The sequence below is a fragment of the Pezoporus wallicus genome, unplaced genomic scaffold (genome assembly GCF_028554395.1).
Source record: "Pezoporus wallicus isolate ANWC-B61680 ecotype Strahan unplaced genomic scaffold, APGP_CSIRO_Pwel_v1 contig_5261, whole genome shotgun sequence".
NCBI lineage: Eukaryota > Metazoa > Chordata > Aves > Psittaciformes > Psittacidae > Pezoporus > Pezoporus wallicus.
This window is the reverse complement of record NW_026642423.1, coordinates 9,249,230-9,265,022: the sequence shown is the minus strand read 5'-3', so window position 1 is coordinate 9,265,022 and position 15,793 is coordinate 9,249,230. Positions and strand designations below refer to the sequence as shown.

Genomic DNA, 15,793 nt, shown 5'->3' with positions numbered 1-15,793 from the left:
ACATCACACTAGACCACTTCTGCAGATACCTTTGTATCCATCACTTGCATATTTACAGATTTTTTTTCTTATGGAAGTTAGACACATTTGAAAAAAAGTGGCACCTGACACTAGAGTTTAAATGAAGTCCCTATCCATAACTTACTACTATCTGACAGATAAATTTGATCTAACAGGGAAAATAATAATCTGTTAAAAATGAAAAGTCAGATCTGAAAGTTTTTCCCGTGTGTGGCTGTAGGCAATAAAAGCTCTAGTTTTCTAGTTCAAAACTTTCAGCTTGATGGTGCAGGGGTTCATAAATGACATTGGTGGCTTTTCATGTTCAATGTAGACATCAAAAAAACATTTTTTCAGAGATTCTGTTTTCTGAAAATAGGACTTGTCTGTCTTAATTCAGCTCTGCATCACAACTCAAGTATCCAAAATAACTACACGCTTTTGTTTCATGATTTTTTCTGTGTGGGATTTTAATACCTTTTGTATAAATTATCATCATCTACCTGAAATGATACAACTGAAATCAACAACTATTGTTGTGTTACACTGTTAATCAACAGGAGTTAGTTAATGGTAAGTAGAAGGAAAGATTCTGAATTTTGCTTTAATGATGAATTGTCTTTGGAGGTAAAATGCTGATATTAACCTTCAGAGATAAATTCAGAGTGTCTAATATGGACTTATTCTGCTCTATCAAGACTTTGCTAACCCAAAACATACCTTCCTGCACAATCATGTGTAGAAAATTTGAGACATTTTGACAATAATAACCATTTGAGAAAATCCTATTGTTAGTAACAATTGCCTTAGCAATTAAGAATTAATCTATTGGACAGAAATAAGACATGTACTAGAGGGAATTCATATGATACCTAAGAAATGCTATACTTCAGAGAAAAAACATGAGTTAGTGGTTTAAACTATTGTCTAGACCTGTCACAATAAAATTATTACTGTCTTTTTTTTTCTTTTTTTTTTTTTTTCCTAACTTCCTGCAATTTCAGCTGGAAGAAGAAACAAAGACAAAAAGAAAGAAGCTCATAAAACATGTTCGGAAATTTTCAGAGCAGCACACTTCTTTACTAACTCTAAGCAGTATCTGTTACGAGAATTGAGGCAAAGTAGTGTTCGAGCACATGATACTTTGACACTTAATGAAATCTGTAATTTCTGAATTCCTATACATAATGCCATGACATCTGTTTACACAGGTGCAAGATCATAATTTATCTACAAGCACAACAAAGTTTTCTTTGTGTACCATGCTTCTAATAGCCAACTGACACAGGCAATATATTCTGCTCTGTGGGAACTAACGTAGCTTCTCAGGACAGTTTATCAGTCTGGGCCTCATGCCACACTAATGCAATTTCATGAAGACTTGCCAAGACAGCCAGGACCCAACACAGACACTGAGGTGAGTTCTTTATTTAGTGATTTACCTGAACAGGGTTTCCAGGTCCTAATTCTTGGCAGAGCTGGGGGTGTGATGACGTGATTGAAAGCAAAATAGTGATGATCCTGGGACTAGACTACTGTTTAAGACACAAATGTGTGTAGTTAAGATGCAAATATGCCCAAAGAACATCATTTTCTTCTTCCTAAGTGCAAGTATTAGCATCAGTCCGCAGATTTTTAATTCACTCTATCTGCACAATGACCATATTCCAGAAAAGAGCACCACCTGGGTGAAATCTGGATCCAATAATAAACATAGTCACATACTCACTCGTAAATCGGTACAGACTAGGAAGAGCAAACCCGTATACCTGAAAACATATTATGTGGACATAATATAAGGTAGCCAGGAAGAAAATAAGTCCAGAACCTAAATTATACTGAGCTGGATAAGGAACTTTTACTTGCTTGAAATTCAGCCTTGAACAGAGTTCTCCTGGAGTTTTGTGCCACAAGCCTTTCTTGCTGAGAATGGTTCAGTGTATTTTCAAACACAGCAGATGGACATGGCAGCTACCCTCATAATTTAATAAGCTGGTGGCCATGCCTGTTATCCAGTCTTTGAAAGTCTGGACAAGATAATGTGGTTCATATTCTGCAAGAAAACAACTGGACAACACTGGTGAAAAATTACTTTTTTCATCTCTAATATCAGTAGCTTAAACATATATATATACTATATTCAATTAACACTTTGAAATTAATATAGTAACAGTTCTGCAGTTAATTTTGCGTTACAGCAGGGTGTTGCAGGCTCAGCCTCTTACGCGATTTGCAGTCATTTGGATTCCTAGGAACACGGCGGTTACTGGGTTAAGGTAGCAAAGCGATCTGCTGTAAACTCCTGTACTGCTCGTGCCATCTGCTGGTCAAGCAAGTTGTAAAAGCCGAGGCATTCTGCACTCCAGCCTGCAGGAGTCACACTTTGGAAGAGGATGGCGAGCGAAACAGCAGGAGGACGCTAGAAGGAAAAGTCTCACTGCCTGCCACTGGAATCGAGGTGCAGCGGGGAGCTCCAGCCGGCCATCTGGAAAGCGCTACCTAACAGAGCTCCAAGAAGCCGTGCCCTGGAAATGACGGCGTCCCGGATTTGGCCCACTCACTCTCACTGCCAGGCTGGTGAGAGTCCAGGGGATTTCCAAGTTCTTTGCACCCATCAGGAGGAACAGACAGCAGATGAGGTGACTAACAAAGGTTCAGGACATCACTGAAGACACGGCTGTGAACTTTATCCCCAGGGTCGGTGCTGGGGATTCTGCAAGCCTGAAAGTTTCACCAGCTTTTGTGCTGGAAGTAGCATGAAAGTTTGTGCCACTACACGAAGCATCCCCAGGGGATGCCAGCAGAGCCAGCAGCGGTGGGGATCACCACTTTCAGCCGCTGCCTACAGTTTGGGGCCTGCACGGTGGGGCACACAGCGGTGTCCCCAGCCCCTCTGGCCAGCACACAAGAGGACATGCGGGGTGTCCCCAAACAACTTTTCCCGGAGGTACCAGATTTGGAACCCCACAGGTGGATGCCAGGGAGCGCTTCTTACTCCCATTTGCAGTTAAACACCTGTAACCATGAGCAGAGACAACACCACCGGTACTGCGGGGTAAGGGGTGTCTGCGGAGGAGACGGCGGTCCCCCCCTCCTCAGGGTAAACGGGGCTCTTTCCGCCCTCGCTGAGCTGAGGTGGAGGGAACGGGACAGACATACGAGGTAGTCCCCTCCCGGCTGTCAGGGACCGTAGGCTCTGTCCCGCCGTTCCGCTGGGTGTCGCTGCGGGACTCCCGTCATGCCTCGCGGGCGGCGGGGTGTTCCGGCCGAACCCGTACGCGGCGTGCCGCTGTCCCACGTGTGAAGAGATCGTGAAGCGGGGCGGCGGGATGTCGGCTCCGGTCGTCGCCAGCAGCTTGCCCATGCGGCTCCTCCGCAGGAAGATCCACAAGCGTAACCTGAAGTTGCGGCAGCGCAACCTCAAGCTGCGGGAGGCCGAGGGGGCAGGTACGGCCGTGCCGGGCCTCTCCCGGCTGAGCGCTTGCGGAGCTGTCGCTGACTTTACGTTTATTTTTTTTCCCTTTCTGCCTCCGCAACGTCCCTCCGGCAGGCGAGGCGGCATCGCAGGGCCCTCCGGAGGAGGAGGAGGTGGAGGTGGAGGAAGCGGCGGCGGCCCCTGAGGCGGACGCGGCGGCGGCAGACGGGGAGGGCGCGGATGGAGCCGGCCCCCGCGACGGGCAGGAGAAGAGGAGGAAGAAGAAAAAGAGGAAAGCGGCAGCTGGGGAGGAAGGTGGGTTAACTTAACGAATACAGCTTGCTTCCCAGGGCTGAGTTCAAACTCTTGAAGACTCACAAAAGCGTTTGCTTTCGTTTTCTGCTCTGCGGGAGCGCATCAGTTCAGTCGGCTGGGCAGTGAGAAGGGCCTTGTGGTGGTATGGGCTATGCTTTAAAGCCCTGGAGGTCTTCAGTATTGCCGAGTTTACTCTAATTGTAATATTTGAACTTTTATACATACTAAACCGATAGCAAAGAGTTGTTGCATAGGATTGTGCTTTGTAACATGATGTATGGATGTTTTGCCTGTTTATTAAGCAAATACATATTTGCCGTCTTTCATGTTGGAGCTTTGAGAGCTTTCACGGTGCTTCCTGTGCAGCCAGTGTGGCCTTTTAGCAACGCATCTAACCTTTGGTAACATCTGTGTATTATGAAACTAAAGCCTACTGGGCAACTAACCCAAAAAATTGCATCCCATAAATGTTGCTAGATTTGTATATATTTTTATATATGTATAGATACACATATACACATCTGAAGTTTCTATCCCTGATGTATTTGATCTTTGTGACACTCACTGTGGTTATGAATATGAAGAGGTGCTTTCATGCTCTGAGGATTTGGGTACTTAGGACAGAGACATTACGTATCACATGTCCTGAGCACAAATTGAGTTAAAAACTTTATGTCTGCATTACAGATAGGAAAGGATTTCGTAACTGAAGTTTAAGCATAGTTTATCTTGTTTCCACAGAAAATGTCATAGAATATACATTAAGCTTAATTGTTTTGCTATGGGAAGTGGATTATGGAAGGAATTTAGGATTTTTTTTGTGCTCTGCCTCAGAAGGTTCCCTAGAAACCTTGCTTCCCCTTCTCCTGCCCTTTTCCACCCCATGAAAAAAGTATGACATTTGTGCGTGGTTTACAGACTAAAGAAATTCACTGTCTGGAACAACTTGTAATGATGAACAAGTTTTTCATATCTCTGACTCGCCTTACGTAAAACAATGCTTTAGGTACAGAAACTAAAAAAGCAAAAACTGAAGAAGATGAATCTGCCAAGGTAGAAGATGAAGAAGAGCAGGATTCTGGAGAGAAGAAAGAGGAGGAGGAGGACGACGAAGTGCCTAGTTTACCACTAGGTGTAACAGGTATCTGGTTTTCGCTTTTACATGCCTGTGCAAAAATCTAAGGTCTGTCTCCTCCAGAGCAAGTTGCAGTTTTCAGGTTAGCTTTGTAAGTCAGGTGTTGGAGGACAGGTGATGTGACACTCTTGACTGTACAGCTGTTCCTCAGTACCTGTCCTTTGAAATCTGCATTATATGCACACTCTTACTAGTCTTAAAATTGCTAGTTAACATCTGCTTTAAAACATACATGTTTAATTGTAGAGCAAAAAGTCAATGAAGAGCCCAATGGAGGAACAGTGTATTTGTATACATTGTGTAGTAGTCTGAGGAACTCATTAATACAGAGTATTTTGTCAGTGTCTTCAGATTTTATGGTAGAAAGGAGTAAGAAAAATTCCTCTTTTTTTTTTTTTTTAATCGAGGTCACTTTTGACTGTAATCTCAGAGGACAGATGAAATTGAAGAAATTAAGTTTGAATGTTTTTATTTCCCCCACTCACTTCAGGTGCTTTTGAAGACAATTCTTTTACTTCCCTGGCCAGTGTTGTCAGCGAAAATACACTGAAAGGCATAAATGATATGGGTTTTACACACATGACTGAAATTCAACATAAAAGTATTAAGCCACTTCTGGAAGGCAGGTAAGAAATACAGCTTTTTAATCACAATATGGACCTGAAATGTTGTGTAAATTTTGCTGGGAAGCTAAATATATTAAATGTAACTTTTCTGCAGCTAAACTTTTGTGGGTTTGGTTTTTGTTTTGGGTTTTTTTTCTCCGCATGTTCTCATATAAACAGTAATACAGGTTAACAAATTTTATAAGTGTTGCGTGTGAACAGGTACTTAGGGTAAGCTCATGGGAACTGCTTTGCATTTGTCTTTGAAAGCTGGGAACTGTTTTCACTGGTCTTGTCAGTGTGTCTCAAAGACACTGTCACCAGTGACACAGTGACCAATTGCCGTCCAAGACCATCTGCCAGCAAGCTTTTAGTGCCAGCTGTTCTTTAAGCCACGTTAGGTGTTTATATTGGCAACATATGATTGTTCAAAATATGATTGTTCTTTTCTCAGTACACTCAACTAAATGCTTCTTTTTCTAACTGCCGCATACAGGGATATTTTAGCAGCTGCAAAAACAGGCAGTGGCAAAACACTTGCATTTCTTATTCCTGCAGTAGAGCTCATCTATAAGCTGAAATTCATGCCTAGAAATGGTAAGACTATATTTCACAGTTGAATTTTACTGTGGCGCTGCCATTTAGGGACACAGCTAGGAGGGGGATTGGATGAGTTATAACTTGTCTGTTGTATTTTTTAGGAACGGGTGTTATTATTCTCTCTCCTACTCGAGAGCTTGCTATGCAAACCTATGGAGTTCTTAAAGAACTGATGAATCATCACGTTCACACATATGGTCTGATAATGGGGGGCAGTAACAGATCAGCAGAAGCACAGAAACTTGGAAATGGGATCAACATCATTGTAGCAACACCAGGAAGACTGCTGGATCATATGCAGGTAGATAAAATATTGATGTCTAATCTGATCTGTTAAAACATAATAAAGCTCCTGTACCTGTGTGACTCTATTTGTTCATCTTCTAGAACACTCCAGGTTTCATGTATAAGAACTTGCAGTGTTTGGTAATTGACGAGGCGGATCGTATCTTGGAAGTTGGATTTGAAGAAGAAATGAAACAGATCATAAAACTTCTACCAAGTAAGGAAAAAAAAGTCTTTCCTGGAAATCACTTGACTAACATTATGTCTCCTTTATGGCTCAGTTATTGTAAGGAAAGTCATTAATTTTTATAGTTCTGTAAATGCACTTCAGAGTCATTCTCTTACTCTGTCATTTTTTTCTGATAGCTAGTATATGTTACTTTATTTAATATTATTTATCTGAAGGACAGAGTTTTCATATGCACTTTAGGGATATAATTCTGTTTGTGTAAGATCTTTTAGTTTAACATTTACATACTCATCTTCCTCTGCCCATTTTTACTTTCTACAATTCATTACTTCCTAATGTTTCTATATAAGGAAAAAGGTCTTCTGAATTGCAGTTGAAATTTTCTTCATACGTCCCAGAACAGTATCTTAAGGAAGTTTTAAGTATTTACCTTAAAAATTTTCTTTCCCCAATTTTTTATTTATTTATTCAGGTTGTTTGGCAAGAACAGTTTCTACTGTTCTTGCAGTCGTGAAATGGAACAGGCTTGGTCTGCATTTTCCATGTACTCATGTAACAAGGAAAAGATAAAGGATCAGGATATATATTTGAGCTCAGTGATGACAGGCAGGCAGGGGGTGTCCTACACCTGCTGTAAGAGCATTAAAGTCACTGAGGTTCTGTACAGACATACTGCCATGTGACTAAACAGCATATGCACAAAGGTGTATGATCTAGACTGATTGTGCAAGACAAACAGCAACAATGCACCTTAGTTTTGGTAAGGTTTTTTTCTTGCACAATGTCTAGCATGAGTTTTAAAGAAAATTTTAATATTCATGGGAATTAAATCACTATAGTTAGAATTACAAGGTCAGTCTCTATTTAATAATCATCGTTTTGTGTCTAAATTGGAGTGAAAGTGATTATAAATGTTTTTCCCAGGCAGCAAGAATGTTGTGTTTTGGTAGCTAAATAAACATCCTGTACAATTCATAACACAGCTACACCTGTCTTTGTCAGTATAAGTATGGTTCAGTTAGAATTTAATTGGAAAAAAAGTAGACAACTTCCTCAGGGAAGTTTGCAGCTGGAGATTTTATGGTCTTGCTATTTGAATTCTCCTTTAAAAAATGAGGCTGTCTTTCAAAATATTTTTTCAGAGCGCAGGCAGACGATGCTTTTTTCTGCTACGCAAACCAGAAAGGTTGAAGACCTGGCTAAGATCTCTCTGAAGAAAGAGCCACTCTATGTTGGGGTTGATGATAATAAGGAGACAGCAACAGTAGATGGTCTTGAACAGGTAAAACACAAGTGTTAACAGGGGTATGATCTGTCAACATACCAAGTCCTGTGTGGTTTTAACTGAGCTGTACAAACACTGTCTTCAAGGGTATTTACCATCCTAATGGACGAAAGCTATTGTTTGCCAAAAGGGCTGTATTCAGTCTGTTAACTAGAGTAAGTTACATGCATCTAGTCAGTATTTGAAGGCCAGATGATCTAAAAACTCATGAAATACTAATATAGTTTTTAGATTGGTTTGTTCCTGCCTGTATTACGTATATAGATCCAGTTGTCTTTCTAACTGTATTTTCCATGTTACTGACTACATGTATAGATGCACACTTCAGATCTGTTTCATTGTTGTTTCAAGATAATAGCAATTTCTCTGTTTGTGCAGCTGACATGATGTTAATAAAATTCCCAGTAGCTGTGTATTACCTTAAAAGAGTAAGCCAGTAGCACAGATTCTGTAAAATGAAAGTCTTGAAATCATACAAAAATACTAAGAACCCTATGTAGTTTTTTTCATGCCTAGTGTCAGTAATTCAGAGTTCTTGAAATGCATTTTTATTGTATAAACTAATTATTTTTCACTGAACTTACATTAGTTTGGAAAATTACATATTACTTCTCCATATTTCAAGTTAGTACAGTAAGCTTCTTACCAAATTCATCATCTTCAGGAGTTTCATATACCAAGATAAGGAACAGACAACAGATCAAATGGTTTGGCCCATTGCAGCTGGAAAAATTAACGATTTGGCATGTTTGTTTCACTACATAACACTTCCTTAATGTAACTGTATTGCAAAGCAAATTACATTGAAGCAAAAATTTGTTCTGTACTATTTTACTTAACAATATTTAAAACTTTTCCAGGGGTATGTAGTGTGTCCATCTGAGAAAAGATTCCTTCTGCTCTTCACATTCCTTAAGAAGAACCGGAAGAAGAAACTAATGGTATTTTTTTCATCATGTATGTCAGTAAAGTACCACTACGAATTACTCAACTATATTGATTTGCCTGTTTTGGCCATTCATGTAAGTATTTTATTAATTGATTAATTTATCTGATAGTACGTGTAAGCTGTTACTGACCTTACATTTGCCTTTTTTATTTCAGTCCAATTTCTAATAAGCAGATACCCTGCTCAGAAAACTGTCTTGATTAGCCTGTAGAGAAAGGAAATAAAGCAAAGATTATGTAATAACACCATTTCAATATTGTTAATCTTGCTGTTTTCCAAGCCAGGGCTGAACAATGTTAATTTATGCTCTGTGTGTAGAAGGCTTTCTCTTTTCTTCCAAGAGGTTGCCTTTCAAGCACTAAAGCTCAATTTGTGGAGCAAAGCTGTTGTCAGAGGAATCCAAACACTAATCCCTGAAGTGTTGGGTGTTTCTTCTAAGGCCAGGGTGATGTTTGGTTTTACTATTCCAATTCTTACTATTTGGATGAGTATTTTAAATTGTGGTTGGTTTTGTTCTTTCTTTTTTTTTTTTGTCAAAACCACAAAATGCATAGTTCAGAAGAAAGAATTAACTGAAATCTTAGGAAACAGTCGCAGCTTACTACAAATGTCCTTTTTTTATTTTGTTCTTTTTAAATTTTTTTAGCTATACTTTGATAGAACTGTTCTAAGTATGTTTGGTTGGTTTTGTTTAACTTGTAATTTATGTAACATATTGTTAGACTTGCAGATGCCTTTTTCTGAACTTCAGGCATTTAGCAGCTCTCTTGAAAAGATTATTTATGCAACCAAATTTTTAATGCTGTGAAGATAGACTGTAATCTCTCAGAGATACCACTATGTATAGCTCTGTGCTGTTGACTGGTAGCATTGTTTCTTCACTGTAAAATAGGCCTGCTTGGTCTGTACAAGTCCGTGATATGCAGAGCTGCCCCAAATTACTTTCTGGTTTTGGCAGTGGTACTGTATGTGAAATGAGAAAGTAGATTTAAGCTTACAAGTGGGCAGATTATTTTTTTTATTATTTGTTGATGTACTTTTTTTAGTTAATATTTCATCCTTTATGTTTTTGTTTCCTCTTAGGGGAAGCAGAAACAAACCAAACGTACTACAACATTTTTCCAGTTCTGTAATGCAGAATCTGGAATACTGTTGTGCACTGATGTAGCTGCCAGAGGACTGGATATTCCTGAAGTTGACTGGATTGTCCAGTATGACCCACCAGATGATCCAAAAGTAAGTTAAGGAAACAGAGAAACTTGAAAGCAACAGATCCAATCCTAGCTACAAACATCGTTGCAGAGAAAAGCTGAAACTACTGCTCCTGAAACTGCTGCAGGATTCAGCCATGTTCAGATCTAGCTGCTGCTTTCTTCCACTTCATCAGCTCCTGGGAAATACTGCACCTAGCTGAGACCTTCATTACCATTTTAAGAGTTGTATTTAAAAATCTTATTCTTTGTGCTGTTAAATTAATGTAAAATCTAATTGGCTAAACACCAAAACAGTTCTCGGGAGGAGTATGAGTTTATATATGCATCCCTGAGTCTCTTCACAGCTTTTCCAGTGGAAATTGGATTTGTATTTAAAAGTATTCTTACTTTAATAAATGTCCAGTGTAAACAAGCAAAACTCAAAAAACTCAGAGAAGTTTTGACAAATAAACACAGCAAATATACCAAAAGCAGTTTTAATTTTCAGTTACAGCAGACTTAAGATTTTTATTCTTTAATAAAAGGTAAAATACTTCTAGTCAGGGACTCTGTTAAATTAATCAGGTCTCAGCCTAATTAATGCTTTGCATCTCCAGCACTTGCTTTCCCTCATCCATGTGTCATTTAAAGTGGTCTTTAAAAATAATGGATGATGTGTTACACTATATTAATGTTAAATTGGGAAGGGGAGAGCTGTTTGTTTCTTATGTGTTTGAAATACTGATTGGACTTGTTGTTTCTTACTCTTTCCAAAAGGAATATATTCATCGTGTTGGTAGAACTGCCAGAGGTATAAATGGTAGAGGGCATGCTCTGCTCATTTTACGACCAGAAGAACTGGGCTTTCTTCGTTACTTAAAACAAGCAAGGGTAAACCTTATGTCTAGAATTTTTACATTTTTTTTCCTTACTGTGCAACAGGTTTTTAAAGGCAAAAAATGTCATGTCTAATTAACGTTAATTTTTTTTAAGCAAAAACTTCTGTTGCTTAGAAAGTTTAACTGAACAACTATCTTGAAGTCAGCAGCACAAAAGTAAATACTGAGTGTACTTACAGTTGCTTTGCAACTGTGTAACTTGTGGTGCTAATAAATAAATAAATTTCCTGTGACTTGTCTGTGAAAGCATACTGGGAGTTTGACCACCCATAGGAAATTAAAACCAGGATATTGCTTGGTACAGTTTTTTTCTATTCAGTGTCAGCTGCATTTTGTTCAATTCCAGAAGTGCAGCCACCTTCTAAATATAATCATTCTAATGTGGCAGAACTGCACACAGTTTCTTGGTTGCTCTCCTCATGTGCTTCTTTACACTACAGAGTTTTGACACTTAAAGTGGTATAGCTTCTAAAGCAAAGCTAAAGTAGTAACAGTGTCATACTGAGCATCTTTAATCACTTCATTTAAGGTAGAGTAATATACTGGTATATTGATGTAAAGCCTCCTTACAGATACAGCTGGGTTATTAAAAAAATCTTCGGTTATATAGGAGGTCTTTTTCTATTTGTCTTATGTCTTAAACACATTCACTGTTTACAGTATAATTGTTTTTTTTTTTTTTTAAGGTACCATTAAGTGAATTTGAATTTTCATGGTCAAAAATTTCAGACATCCAGTCTCAGGTATGAAATGACTTTATACTACAGTTACTCTACGTATCTGTATAATAATTTGCATGGAGAAGGCTAGTCTTATGCACTTTAGAAAATCCTCCCATTATATTGTATCTTGATAACAGTAAAGCGATAAAAGGTTTAGAAATCAAAGATTAATTTTAATATCTAGCACTAAATTTGCATCATTACACAGTACAGATTGGCTTGTAAGAAGTATTTTTTCATATTATCTTGCAAAAGCACAATGATGTAAACGTGCTTTCAGCTTTTGAAGGGATGTTCTTGTCTGGCAGAACAAACAGGATTTTGGTAGCTTTTATTGCATAGTTACATACGTTCAGATTAACTGTGAGCAATGTATGTTTTGCAAGATGATGTACTCAGACTTCTGTGAGCAGAAAGAGATACAGTACCAATACTTAGAGATGTTAAGATAACATTCCAGGTGTATTTTTAACTATCTGGTTTTAATAAAGCCCAGTGTCAGCTTAGCCTGTTTTGTGCTCCAGTGCTACAAAAATAGCCATGGAGCATAAAGTTGAATAGAATGACGCAGATAGTTCTGTAGATGTGAATTTCTATTGTTTAGTTTTGTGACTCATTCTTCTGGTAGGAGTGCTTTAAAGCTTCTTTGCAGTAACTTAGATTTGAAGTAACGAAAATAAGAGGCAGTGAAGAGGTTCCTAGTTAAGAATAATTAGAAAGTAATGATGTCCAGTGTAACTTAGTATGCTGAATTAATGTAAGCTAAACTTCAAATGAGATACCTGGATCTAAAGGACTGGGAACTTAGACTGCAACAAATAAAATGTCTACACTACTGCATCTGCATTTTTGTCTTGGAATTAACGCTTCTGATTTTACAATGCATGTGCACCATAGATAAGACTACATATAGAATTACATGGAATTGTACATTCTAGATGCGTGACTTAAAATTACACCATCGTTGCCCATTAATTCTCAATACACATAGTTTTAGGGTGGGGCTGTAGTTTTATACTCCTTGATTAGCCTGTTTGGGACAACCCAATTTAATATTTCTGTAAATTTTTATATTGCTGAGGCTTTGTACTGTAATTCCGTTTCAGTATAAAGAAACCTCTTTTTTTTTTCTTTTTTTTTTTTTCCCTCTGTTTATAAAAGCATTCTGATACACGTACATGCACTCCACTGTCACAGGGCAGTTTTGTTGAAGTGAATGGTGAATGTCACTGCAACACCCACAGTAAATAATCTGCTTGAATATAATTTATACACTTGTTACAGCTATAACTGGATATGTCTCTTGTTTTGTTTTGGTCTTTTTTCCCCCCTCACCAGCTGGAAAAACTGATTGAGAAGAATTACTTCCTTCACAAGTCAGCCCAGGAAGCATACAAAGCTTACATTAGAGCTTATGACTCCCATTCTTTGAAGCAGATCTATAATGTCAATAACTTGGATCTTCCCAAAGTCAGCCTTTCATTTGGTTTTAAAGTTCCTCCATTTGTTGACCTCAGTATCCTTTTACTGCAGTGTTTCAAAACTGTATTTCTGTGTTATATGTGTTAAATACAACTTCCTGAAGTTCCTATGCAACTTCAAATTCTGATTTTGTTATTAATCACATAAATGTCCTGTGCTCCAACAGTAGTTTATTTTAAAAGTATGTTAAATAGCAAATCTTAAAATTGCAAAAATTGCATACAATCATCTATGTTTTAGAGAATGTAGATGCTGTACATGATTCAGTTGCTGGGGGGTAGCAGGTGCTGGAATGCATACATGCAAATGTGTTCTAGAGTACTGTTTTCCATGAATTGTTATTTTCATTGAAAGGTACATGCTTAAGTTCCATAATTATGGAACATAGAAACAGAGGGGCAAAAGCATGAAATAGGAGATGCTACAGATTATTGTCAAACCTGCCAGTGGATGGAATTGGAAGCAGTAGTACTTTGGCCAGCTTTGTTGGCCAACTAAAGGAATTAAAAGCCTTATTTAGGACCACAGGCACAAAGTTCTAGTTTTGCCTGTAGTTATGCAATGCAACTTTTTGTATAATGCTGCTATATTTTCTCACATTAATAACCTTTACAGTACCTAAAAAGCAACATTTTGAATTATTCCTTTTTAAGTTCTTTAACCAATAAAATTTCAGATGTGAACAGCAACCATGGCAGAAGACTACAGAAAAGAGGTGGAGGTGGGGGATTTGGTTACCAGAAAGCAAAAAGCGTCCACAAAGCTAAAATCTTCAAACACATTAACAAGAAATCAGACCGTCGGCAGTTTTCTCGTTAATCATACATTCATTAAAATGGCTTGTGGCAGTCATACAGACTACCTTGATCAAAACTATCTGGCATTTACTTCCAATTTAAACTGCTCTATTCACATTTTTAGGAGTTTTTGTGGTTTTGTTTCTGGGAACATCCTTTTTATTTTTCATTTTAGGAAAACTCGGAGGGAGATTAAACATAGAAAGGGAGAATATGGCCAATTAATTTTGCCATGCTGCTTGTAAGGAAAAAAGATAGTTGAATACAATTATCCTAAGTCAATACTACAGAGTTTTTTGTTAAAGAAATTAAAAATACTTTTAGGGTTTATAGAAGAATTTGCTTCACACCTACCCTTTTTTCTATGCACGCCTCTGAAAATTGTTGGAGGAGACAATGCAAGGGCAGATTACAGTGTAAGATAAAAAACCACTCACATAAATCATTACAAGGGTTTTTAGTGCTACAGAACTCTGCCCATCAGATATGCTGAAGAATATAAGATTCCTTTAGAACAGAACATACTTATAAATAATTAATGCTGTATGAGCTTGTGATTAATTTCAGTCATGGTACCTGTATAACAAGGAACACTGTCCAAGATTAAAAAAAAAAATCTTTTGTACCACATCTGGGACATGTTTAATAGTGTTTCTTTTCAGTGTGACAAGATGGTTAACATTCTAGTGAAATGTTTGCTTTTCCTTCATGTTCTCTTTAAATCTGACTTTATCCATATGGTTATGTCTTGTGTACTTTTATGAATATGCAAAGAAAATTAAGAAAAGCAGATGACATAAATTGAAGCACACGGCCCAGATGATGTTTTTTCAAATGTTCCATAACCTTGATGGAGTGAGAATTTTTGCAGTTGTATCTCATAAATTATAAAAGTGCCTTTTAGTCTTAGTTTATCAGATCAGTAATGAGCAAAGTTAAAATACTACCACAGGATTGGGGTGCTGGAGAGACTTGATAAGTGAAATGGGTTATAAATATAGTAGGATATGTTGATGGAGAAATAAACTGAAATGGAAGAGGGTGGAGTAGACATCGCAAACAGAACAAAATGAAGGCTACAAAAAGAATAGGCAAAAGTAGAGTAATTGTATTATATACATTATTATTTTCATAGCTTGACCATTGTAGGTGAGTATTCTCCTGAGGCTACAGTGGTGTTGGGCAGTAGTATTTAAAAAGTATACATCAATGCAGAGAAAGACTAAAATGTCACAGAATCCGGAAATCTGGGCCCATGTGATTACAGTAAAACATTTTTTAATTTAGATTTAAAACATAACTCAGGACCAATGAGGAATACAAAATCATACGTAGTTACTCCACTATCAAATGGACTTTTATTCCTTAGGTCTTTTGAAGTAATATGTCAGATTTAAAACTATGATATGTGTACTGAAGTGTTGCAGAACATTGGCAGACTTCATTTCTTACCCTCAGAATAGATCATCTTGGGGGGGGAAATACCTAATTTTCTTGAAAGAGTTGAGGCATTGTCAATTTCTAATGATACAAGGCACAAGTCCCCACAATTCCCCCCTGATGTATTTAGTTTGCATTCTCTTATGTACCCTAATACAAAGAAGTATTTGAAAGACTGGGTGGTATTTCTCTAGACAACACTTATTTAAACATCATACATGTATAATGGCTGCACAGTCTGTAGTAGCTACATCACACTGTGATTTCCTGATTAACCAGATTTCCTGCGCTGAGACTAAGTGGGAATTGAGAAGAGCTTCAGCTTCCTACCTTGTGCATATGCAGTTAGTCACCTTTCTCTTTGTTTATAGAATCATATATGAAAAACAGTTTGATGAAACATCTCTGTGTATCGAGTTGCATCTATTTTATGATGGTATTGCAAGAACTTTAGAAGATTGCAAGCTGATTGGAAATCCAG

The 15,793-nt window shown here is 37.9% G+C and overlaps 1 protein-coding gene across 1 annotated transcript; it reads left to right on the top strand.

Annotated features, from left to right (window-relative positions):
• Positions 1–3,270: 3,270 nt before the first annotated feature.
• Positions 3,271–14,678, top strand: DDX18 (DEAD-box helicase 18). Its single transcript, XM_057430335.1, has 14 exons — positions 3,271–3,447; positions 3,551–3,730; positions 4,737–4,871; positions 5,356–5,491; positions 5,967–6,067; positions 6,172–6,371; positions 6,458–6,572; positions 7,688–7,827; positions 8,691–8,852; positions 9,863–10,015; positions 10,750–10,863; positions 11,558–11,614; positions 12,932–13,109; positions 13,752–14,678. Exons 1-14 carry the CDS (start codon positions 3,330–3,332, stop codon positions 13,892–13,894), a joined length of 1,932 nt encoding a protein of 643 aa, XP_057286318.1. The 5' UTR covers positions 3,271–3,329; the 3' UTR covers positions 13,895–14,678.
• The last annotated feature ends 1,115 nt before the right edge of the window (positions 14,679–15,793 follow it).

Bases quoted from the DNA above. Each gene is read 5' to 3' on its own strand.
- DDX18 (XM_057430335.1), top strand. From the start codon at position 3,330: ATGTCGGCTCCGGTCGTCGCCAGCAGCTTGCCCATGCGGCTCCTCCGC. The intron at 3,731-4,736 runs GTGGGTTAACTT...ACAATGCTTTAG, and splicing joins AGCGGCAGCTGGGGAGGAAG to GTACAGAAACTAAAAAAGCA. The intron at 6,372-6,457 runs GTAGATAAAATA...TTCATCTTCTAG, and splicing joins GACTGCTGGATCATATGCAG to AACACTCCAGGTTTCATGTA.